The sequence below is a fragment of the Electrona antarctica genome, assembly GCF_951216825.1.
Source record: "Electrona antarctica genome assembly, chromosome: 6".
NCBI lineage: Eukaryota > Metazoa > Chordata > Actinopteri > Myctophiformes > Myctophidae > Electrona > Electrona antarctica.
In genome coordinates, this window is record NC_136811.1 from 16,441,248 (window position 1) to 16,452,064 (window position 10,817).

The 10,817-nt window shown below is 40.9% G+C and overlaps 1 protein-coding gene across 1 annotated transcript; it reads right to left on the bottom strand.

The window, feature by feature from the left end:
• Positions 1–4,717: 4,717 nt before the first annotated feature.
• On the bottom strand, positions 4,718–5,956 carry fabp4b (fatty acid binding protein 4b). The gene is made up of 4 exons (XM_079504208.1): positions 5,769–5,956; positions 5,401–5,576; positions 5,112–5,213; positions 4,718–4,887 (listed from the first exon to the last, which is right to left on the bottom strand). The coding sequence occupies exons 1-4, from the start codon at positions 5,848–5,850 to the stop codon at positions 4,834–4,836; spliced, it is 414 nt and encodes a 137-aa protein (XP_079360334.1). The 5' UTR covers positions 5,851–5,956; the 3' UTR covers positions 4,718–4,833.
• Between the last annotated feature and the right edge of the window lie 4,861 nt (positions 5,957–10,817).

The window sequence follows — 10,817 nt, forward strand, 5'->3', positions numbered from 1 at the left end:
CCCTTCACTGTGTCCCTCTCAGCTTTACAAAGAAAGAAAGGGGGAAAAAACACAAGTAGACCCACACATTTTCAACCACATGAACCCTAGAATCCCTATTATGGGCATGTCATAACTCATAATAGGATAACACTCTGTGAAAATAGGTGAACGTTCAATGTAAATAGCCGATCTACAAGCTCACACATTCACAGATGACACATTGTGAGATTGTAGATATGCTATTGTAGCTATTTCATGCACAACATATACATAATTAATGTCCCCATCAGAACTTGGTGTAACGATCACAATGTTTTGAAACAAGTTCCTGCTTTCATAATGCAGACTTTCATGGTACAAGCACAGTGCATGATGCTGGATTTCTCTCACTGAAGTTCTTACTTCTTTCTGGGATTGCTACCAATGACAAGATTCCCTTACAAAATACACTCAACTTTAGTCAACAACACAACAGAGGGGGAAATGCATGGCGAAATAGGAACAACATGATTGTTGCTGTTGGGCAGAAACCTCCTCCTCTCCTTATTCATTTCATTCATCAAAGCATCACAAGTAGCAAATCCACAAGTGCGAAGCAAGTAAGCAACACGTTTTTTTTTAGCTTGTAGATCTGCTACTTTTGCTACTTTTTAATTTGAATCCTGAAAGTACCAGTTTTGGAAATATGAGGTTTTCACCCGACAGAGATGTTATTAGGCAAGCAAGGCAAGGCAAGTGTACTGTATTTGTATAGCACATTTCAACAACAAGGCAATTCAATGTGCTTTATATAAAACATTAAGCAATTACATTAAAATAATTTTAAATAGTGACACATGGTCACATATTCAGGCTATAGCGCATGTGTTCATGTGTGCAAATGTGCATACACCACTGAGTTATATAACTCTGTGCTGGGGAAAACTGGTCAGAATTTCATTAATCAGGGCTCATTGTTGCTTGAACACCACCCGCGGTTGTAATCATTCACTAAAGCCTGGAAATCTTTTGGAGAATTTGGGCCTCAACCTACTGCCCCATAGAACCCTAATTAAAACAAATTATGTGCACTTGCTTGAACATCATGTCTGTGCATCCCAGACAAGGGGCGCCTGCCGCAAATGAGGAGGGGTCAGCGCCCCCGACCCCCAAGCAGGGATGTGGCCTTTGCACTTCCCCCATTCGCTCTCCACCTTGTCGCAAGATGCTGCTGTTGTACTTGGACATTGGATCAGACAAAAGGATTTTCTCTTCTTGCTTCAAAGGCTCCCTGTTTCCCAAAGTAGTTCTCAAACTTTTTTGTGTCAAGGACCCCCAAATTGATATAATTATATTTGGCCGCGGACCACCCTCTCAAAAAGGGTTTGTGCCAGGGACCCCCCCCCCCCCCCCCCCCCCCCCAGGAGTAGATTTAAAAAAAAAAAAATTATAATAATTTAAATTATTCAGTGTTTAAACATTCCAAAATAGCATCATGTACAAGCTCTGAGCATGGAACAAAGTAGATCTGCTATTTTTAAATAGCCAACATATAAATGGATAAAGTGTTTAAGATGATTGTGATGCTATGTTAACTACTTTTGCTGGGAGCCCCTTAAACCCCTCCTAGGGACCCCTGGGGGTCCGAGGACCCCACTTTGGGTGCACCCAACAGAACAAAGCTCTAAGCTCGTAAGCATGATAACAGTTTGTTGATTGGTCATAACCATATACAAAGTCATGTCACATCGCTCCTCATATGGTCAGTTAAGTATTAATGCTAATCCACACGTATTAGAGGTTTTTGTTCAGTTCCTGCTGGGGATTAACTGGTCACATGTCCAATGTGTTGAAAAGAATCGCGGGGGGATGGTATGGTCAATGTTCTGACCTGCTTTCCTATTGGACGGGAGACATCTTGCCAGTTAGTGGTAAGATGACCCCCTGCATGAAGCAGCTTATTCAATGTACATTCAGATGAATCTGCAAGAATGTAGTAAATGTGTATATAGACTGCATGGAATAGATTGCATTGTGTATATAGACGGCATGGAATAATGCAACAATAAAATCTCATGACTGAAAACGTTTTGATGTATCGGTCACATCTTCGTCAGGTGACCGATACATCAAAACGTTGTACATTTTTACTTGCACTCTGTGAATTAAAAATGGCTTAAACTGTCTGAGTTGCTCCAGTGCCTTCCTTCCTCTTGCCTGTCCTGCCTCTGAGATGCACCAGATGCACAACATGCTCCCATAGAAGACTTGCTGGCTTCTATGGAATCCAAATGACTGAAATCAGTCGTGGCGACTGAGACTTTAATCCATGAGACTGATATGTATTCCATGCTTTGCACTATGCCCCTGTGCTGAACGTGCAGTCAGATGTCTGTCATGTGAGAGTGTAGGCATTTATACTCTAGCGTCCCTATTCTGGGGCTAACGTTCGGTAAAAATAGCAGACCTACAAGCTCAGCTCACAATGCATCATAACGCATTGTGAGCTTGTAGATCAGCAATTTTCGGCAAGTGTAGAGAGAAAGAAAAGGAGGCGGCTTAGTACAGTATAGAGCCTGGAAATCCATTAAATTAAGCATAGGGTTTAAGTGGTTAAGTTACTTACTAGTGGTTACATCTCAGTGGTTAAGTTACTTAGTGATTATACTGTATCTGTGTCATCTTCTAGACTATTACACTCGGTGAATGAAAGAATGCAGATAAATAAGATTCACTCTTCACTACTGTTGATCTGCTTATAGGGTCTGGTCCACAAGATTCGATACTCCACCAAGATACCCATGTACCTGTGTAGATACTTCCTTAACGTTAACGAAGTCCACACCCACAACACCAGAGGGAGTGCAACGAACCATGTTCAACCCAGATTCGGCACAAACAAGGGACTAAATTCTTTTCGCTCCTATGCCACCAAAATGTGGAACGCCCTACCAACAGTCATTAAGACATGCAAATCCCTTGACTCCTTCAACACCGCTCTCAAAGGGCACCTACGGATGGCTGCAATTCGAAACTGGCCCCCGTAAAATCGGAATCCCCCCCCCCCCTTTTCCCCTCACTGTATATGTTTATTTTCCCTTTTTACCTCCATTATGATGAATTCCTGTACTGTTCTTTGTCTATATAAAAGTGTCTATTTGTACGTCTCTAAATGTTTTGATGAATTGAACGGTGGACCCTGACCCAAGTGTAATGCTTAATTGGGTCGTCCACTCACAGTTAACAGCCTTTTTTGTATTGAGTTTGTGCTTGAAATGTACTGTAATTCTGCACATTTTCAATCAATCGATTGTTTTTCACCCAAAATAAAAAAGTGATAAACCCCTCGTGAATTTATGTACATTTAAGACCTCTTTCACACTGGCCTGCTGTGGTTGTCTCGTGCTTTCTTCTTTCTTGCCACATTATTTTCCACATTAGTTCTGGGACTGGGAGAGTGATGCAAATGACAAATGTAAGAAAATTAACCACTTAATCACTCGTCTTCTTAGAGAACTGGATTTGAGTTACAACTTTGACCACTTTTTCAGTGTACACTAAAATCTCTTTGACAAAAATAGCCAAACTACAAGCTCACAGTGCATTGCAAATTATGTAATTGTGAGCTTGTAGATTGGCTATTTTGGCTAAATTTCAGTTTAGTCTCAAACTCTCAATGTGTCTCAACTTACATTGTCTCACAGCCTGAGATGTTGAGATGAGTGATACCTGGGTAGGTTAAAGGTTTCAGATAAATCGGTGAATCTCAAACATTTTCATGTCAAGGACCTCCAAATTGATATTTGGCCGCAGATACCCATCTTAAATATTTACCCATACTAAATATTTTGTGCCAGGGATTTTTCAAACTTTTCAAGGGCTTGCAGTTTGTAAACCTGATTTTAATGCCTTGCTGGGGCCTCCTTTCTGCGGTGGAAGGTCTGCTGATGCAAGGTTAGGGACCCCCTGGAATGCCTTCAAGGACCACTGGGGGGGGGGGGGTTCCTGGAACCCACTTTGAGGACCACTGAGATAAACGAATGGGGGAACTGGCATTTTAGCAAGATCCATCATTAAGGACTCCGCCCACCCGACTGCCATCAGGCAAGGCGTACCACACCAGTGGCAACATATGAGCAAGCATCTCAAGATTTAATGACTGCTGCTTCCCCCTGGCCATCATCCTGACTAGTGTGCTGTGACTGGCACCTGTGCCATCATGAAACAATATTATTTTAACCACTTGTTGTAGCCTAAACTGGCAAAAATAACTGATCTACAAGCTCATGTGCCACATTGAGATGCATGGTGAGCTTGTACATCAGCCATTTGTGTGACAAACCGACACTATGCAACAGTTATCCTTCTAGAACCATCCAAATTATTTTCATTTTATTAAAGTACACATTTCTAGCATGTTCAAAATTAGCCCAAATTGAAAAATTCACATGTACAAGTACATGCCAATGTCATTTTAAGGCAATTTAAAGACAAAACTAGTTAATATGGGGAATAGAAGAACTTCCAACACATTCTAAATGTGTCCAGTTCACCAGGGCATGACTGTCAACATTCAGCCTTCTGAGTGTTACATTGTTCAGTGAACCTTATGACCTCACCCCAAATTACAAAAATATCTAGAACAAAGAACAACATGTTCAGCAGATGCTCAAATAATTGCCAAGAATCCATGCAATGGATACGTAAAATTGTCATCCAAATATATAGATAGGCTATTGTGTAACAAACAAAGCACTTGTCCAAGAAACCTTTTATTGACAGTTTTGACAAACAGTGCAGTGCATTTTGTATTGTTTTGGACAGAGAAAAGAGATACGTTGAACTTGCTGGTATATGGAACAGTCAGAAATGTTATGCCTCCTTTTCGTATGTCCTTACAGCCACAATATCGTCCATGACACATTTCTGTTGGAAATTGAGAGACATGTTAGCTGTGTGCTCCGATTAAAAGTAGGAAATGCATTAGTGTGTGACCAAAATATGCCAAGACTGCATTTAATCCAAATAATTGTATTAAAGTCTCGAGCAGGCTACTTTTAATTTACGGTATGCAAAAACGTCCACGCTTCGAATCAGAATGAACGCATGGAGCAATATTAGCCCATTAATGTCGACTTGATTAATCTTACCGCTATTAGCTTCCCATCTTGAATTTCTCGTTCCAGTGTGGTACTTTTGCCGTCCCAGGATTGTTTCTGCACCAGCTTGCCGTTCTCCAGGGTAATGACGGTCTGCAGAAGATTTGTAAGTAACATTGATTGATTATTAGTTTTAGTTATTTTTTACAGAGGCACGGTTTACAATGATTGTTAAAGATAGCACAAAGCCCTATAGGCCTTTGTTTCCATTGTGGTCCGGTGTAGAAAACACATTAGCTAGGTGCGAGATTGTGAGCCACGTGTGGACAAATCATCCAACCTTTGTACTCCTGTCGTCCGCTGTCGTCTCATCGAATTCTTCGTCGAGTTTGAACTTGATCTCCGTGGCTTTGAACGTGCTCTGTGACTTCATGGTGATAACCCCGGCATCATCTACGCTCACGAGCAGATTGGGTTTTGCCATGTTGCCCATTTGCCGAGTTGCAAAGCCAACACCTGCAACATAAGTGTACACAACATTATGTTTCCTTCTGCGCCTTTTGGTCATGCAATTCACTTGGAAAAACCCTTGCTTGCTGATATTCTAGACTAGAGCAATGGAGAGGGAGAGCATGCCTCACAAAATCTGCCGTCTGATGTTACCCGTGAAAATTATATTCAAGTGCAATTTAAGATAAGTTTTCTCACCGATTGCCTTCATATATTCGTCAAAGTTATCACTGGCAGTCATCTTCCAGTTTCCAACAAATTGTTCGATGCCGATGCCCATGATTGAAGGTGTTTGAACACAAGCTGTGAGTGATTTTGATTAGAGTCCCACGTTTCTGTGCAGCACCACAAACAGAAGAGACTGGTGAGAGCAGAGTGCTGTATATGGGATGGTTCATATTTGAAGCCTTGCAGAGCACGTGCTCTATCAGTGCACACCAATCAAGAACTGTCCTCGACTCGTTACCGTGGAAACGGAGGATAAACGGGGCGTGGTTTTCTACCAGGCCTAAACAAGAATCTTTTTGAAGTCTCTTGTGATATTTTATTTTACATAGTAAAAGTAGCATCAACATTTAGAAATACACAAAATACTCACAATTTGACTAGTAAAAGTATTGGCAGCAACATATACTTCAAACTTTGTTTTGAAAAGAGCCGATCTACAAGCTCACAATGCATTGTGTCATTTGTGTGTTGTCACTGTTGTGTGCTTATAGATTGGCTAGTTTGGCCTTTTAAATGGTTAATATATGTTTTGTATTAATAATCAAAATCTACAGATCTAGTGCAATAGAAACATACAAAAATGGAAATACTCAATTAAAATACTTTTAGTTTAGGCTACTTGAGTATTTCCATTTTTCCAAAATTGCTTTCCATCACTGGTTGTTGTAACTAAGTAGGCAAAATACTGTAGCCAAATTAATTTCAATGTACTGACTGTGTAGAATGCAGTGTGTTATAATATAATCCGAAGGGAATTTGTGGGCGGCCCTTTAAAACGTTGCACAGAGAGAAATCATTTTACATTGCTATGCTTAGTCACTTCCTTTGATGAGTGAACTGTAACTGAAGGTCGTGGAGCTGCTCAACATATTTCAAGTTCAACCGACAGAGGGTGCCACACACACACACACACACACACACACACACACACACACACACACACACACACACACACACACACACACACACACACACACACACACACACACACACACACACACACTCCTGAACAATAGCCCCTGGCGACGGTATTGTTCTGAACATAATATACGCTGTGCTAGAGCTGTGCTAGAGCTAAAGCTGCTCCCTATTATCAACTAACTTTGGGCAATGCCACAATGGAGGGAAGGCAGTCCTATATATATATATATATATATATATATATATATATATATATATATATATATATACGATATACCTAAATTGTGATTTTTACATAAATTCAAAATAAGCTTGTGTCTCTGGCTTTGCAAAAATGATCACTGTCTGTTGGAAGACTGAATGGCAGGTTATTGTTATCTACTGCCACCATGAGGCCTCGTGATTATATTACATAGAACCAACATGTTTGTCCCCCAAAGAAGAAAACATAAATCTAAAGCTGAAAATGTTGAATTAATTAACACAATCCAGCAAGTTTGTTTGAGTGTGACTTTCTGTTAGATTTCTTTATGACTCTATTTGATTTATTAATTTTTGAATGTTTTGCTGCGTTTGAGTGAACAACCTATGATACCTATCACATGTTGTGCAAACAATAGGCCTAAAAAGTGATCAGCTGGTTCAGCTGTTGGGTCACCCAAGTTCAAGATTAGGGCTGCAAGGCTGCAGCACTTAATCAAACTAATCAATGTAACCAATTATACAACTCACAATCAATCATTTAATAAAATAATCGATTCATGATCAATGTTAATATTATGAATGAATGAATAGTTTATTTCGATCTTTTTTTACATTACATACATACATTACAAATTCAACATTATTTTAAGGTGATGCAGTTCAGTTCTTGAACTAATGATGCGTCATGCGTGCACTTTACATTCTTTCGAATCTCAGAGTGCTATAGGGTTTAAAAGGGTAACAGGTCAGGTCGCCCCAATTCCATCTCGCCCCAGCTTTTTTCCGCCGACCTCACGCCGACAGCTCGGTGCGGCGGTTCTTGTATTCTTTATTTTGTTTTACTGAGAATAAGGTTAGAAATAAGTTTAGGGTTAGGCATAGTTTTACTGGGGTTACGTTTAGGAATAGGGATAGGTTTAGCCATTGTTTTACTGAGGTTGAGGTTAGGAATAAGGTTAGGTTTAACCGTTTAAGCATAATTTACTTAGATTACTTTAGGAATACCAGGCCGCGCTGTACCGCCGGCTGTACGCCCGGGGCGAGTTGGTAAAGGGGCGAGCAGTCTCGTATTTGCACGGCATAAAAACAGCATAGGCAAAAAACAATTACATGGGATGGGGCCCAACTATAGGCTAAAAGGGTCAAGTTAAAAAACAGCCGTGGCGCCTGATGGAGGGGAAAGGAACTGGCTGGAATAACGTGTTCCTTCCATGCGCTACGTCCAACCAGGGAAACTCCCCCCTGTCAGGTGTAAAGGAACAACTTGGACACTCAGGCATGAAGGAAGCATGAGTTCAAGTCCGTTGCTCTCCCCATGTCCCCCATATATGGGGACTAGGTTGGCGGAGGGTGTGTAGAGCCCAGGATCACATTAGATAATTGACAGAAGAAAATGCTTTGTTAAAAATGTAGGTTTTTAGTCCATTTTTTTTGTAAGATCACTGTGGTGATCTCGGGTGTACGGGGAGGGAATTCCACAGACATGGAGCTGTGTAGCAGAAGGCCCGGTCGTTACCAACATGGTGTCAGCCAACCCATCAGGTAATTGTTTTCCCTGGAATATGATTAGCTTTTTGAGCGGTGCCTCCGCAGTGTGTCCCTATGTCTGTCCCTATGTACACCACCTAAAGTGGCCAGTAGAGTACAGCACAGAGTAAAGTGGCACAGAGCAGCCCTGGGCGCATTCCTGGGGGTCTGGATGTTCCGGGGACCCCCACACAGTTTTCCCAAAAATAATCAAAGTACAGTAGAGAGCACAGTACATTACAATACAGTATACAGAGCGCAGTACAGTATAGTAACTATAAATATAAAATTGTGTGCTTTTCAAGGTGACAGCCAAGGTCGAGGTAAACACAAACTTCCCTATCCACCAATGTCTGTCCTGGCCTCACACTTGACTTCTGTCTGGCACTATTTAGAAGGTATATTAATTATAGGCCTGCATTTTAGTTCACTTCCCAATGTGAACCCAGGCATGTTGAGTACACCAACGTTTTATGTTAGAAATGTTGTGTATGGGTCCGCAGCATGTAGAAACTGCCGGATGCTAACTTGCATATGTTGAGCAATTTTCATAATTGGCATAATATGTGACCAGATAACAACCTATAAGGAAACCAGCTGCGTTATTATATCTGTAGAATTGTGGGTGAAATAACTAGTGGGTTATTGTTGCAACTTGTTGGCTGCAATGCAATGCTATCCCATTGGCTGAGAGGTCGGCTACGAGGCAAAACGTTTCTGGTTGCCTAGAGGCGAGGCAGCCAATCAGAAAGATAGGTGACTACGGCAGCCAATGAAATGATAAGTTGCCACTACCAACCTGATAGAGACACACAGGGACTACAAATGTCACGCCCCCAAATGAGACAGCGGCCCCACTTTTGGTCCGTTTCAACTGTGTACTGCAGCTGCCAATGCAATCCCTATGAGAGGCATCATTAAATACCCTAATTTCACTGGTTCATTACTGAGGCTATAGCGATTTTCTTTGTGTTCTAATAAAGTGTCCCATATGTTTGATTTGTCCTTTTCAATGTCACATACCTGCCATCTCAATATACATCCTACAATGTACTATAATATACTCCATCAGTTTGTGAAAAGTGCTAGCATTGTAAATCTCAAGTCAAAGTGGTCGCACAGTATATACGTCATGGTTGCATCCCTTGAGGTTTTCAATACCCAGATATATTTGTTGTATTTCGTTTTATATGCTATGTATTTGTTGAAAATGATCTAAACAGCATCTTGCAAGACTATTATTAATACTCATCTGGAGAATTCACTAGGTAGTTGAAAATGTCAGGATGTCACTCCTCCATTTAGCTGGGTTATTTTCCCATGCAACTATTCAGCAAAGTTAATTATACAACAAGTTGACAGCGGTAAAACACACCGTCGGAGCTCCGTGGTAGGTAGAACATATATAGTAAGCCTGTGACATGTTCAAAATATAGACATGAATAACAAAGTCAGTCGGGATCGGGATGTATATTGAGAATTCCACTCTTCAAAGTCGGCGCTCGTAGCCTCGTAAAGGCAGTGACGTCCCTTAAAAGCGACAGGTTCTCTGTCTGCCTCCCCTCTGCTTCGTTAACATTATGGGTAACTCATTCAAGTGGTAAATTAAATGTGAAATACATCCTCTATTGAGAAAACAACAATATATGTTGACAAAGACACTTCATACATTTGGAAACATATTTTTATTCAAATCAATATAGTCTTCAGTTCATTTCATATTATTTTAAAAGTAGGCTAACTACAGTTGAATTTCAATGGACTTCTATGGGCTGGCCTGCAGTATCCGTGCCAACGGACCAGAAGTGGGGACGCTGTCTCATTTGGGGCCGTGAAATGTGTAGTCCCCGTGTGTCTCTATAGAAAGTAGACCAGCCTGCTTCGCAGCTGGTAACAAAAAAAAAACTAAATTTCATCATGCTTTAAATAGCATGTGGTGTGTCAAACTAGGGGGTTTTCATGATGATGAACCCATTCCAAGCATTCGTTTTGCACAAAAAAACACTCCTTGGGCTAAAAACGGCTATGGCCGTTTTAGCTCAATGAGGTTTCTTTTGCAAAACTAATGCTTGGAATGGATTCAGCATCATGACAAATTTACCTCTAGTTTGACACGTCACATGCTACATAAAGCATGATGATTTTTTTGTGTGCCTTATATAGGTTGTTAATGGTATCGTGACATATTATGCCATTTATGAAAATTGCTCTCAACATATGCAAGTTAGCATCCAGCAGTTTCTAAATGCTGGGGACCCATACTCAACATTTCTAACATAAAACCTTGGTGTACTCAACATGTTCGGGTTCACAATGGGGCTCTATGGGCTGGCAAGTAGACTATTATCTCTTTTCATGTTGCCAATT

What these genes read in the sequence shown, in the direction of transcription:
- fabp4b (XM_079504208.1), bottom strand. Translation starts at nt 5,850, where the DNA reads ATGGGCATCGGCATCGAACAATTTGTTGGAAACTGGAAGATGACTGCC. An exon ending in CGAATATATGAAGGCAATCG is followed by an intron (nt 5,577 to 5,768) that starts GTGAGAAAACTT and finishes CTTATGTTGCAG; the next exon opens with GTGTTGGCTTTGCAACTCGG. An exon ending in AAGATGGGAAGCTAATAGCG is followed by an intron (nt 4,888 to 5,111) that starts GTAAGATTAATC and finishes AATTTCCAACAG; the next exon opens with AAATGTGTCATGGACGATAT.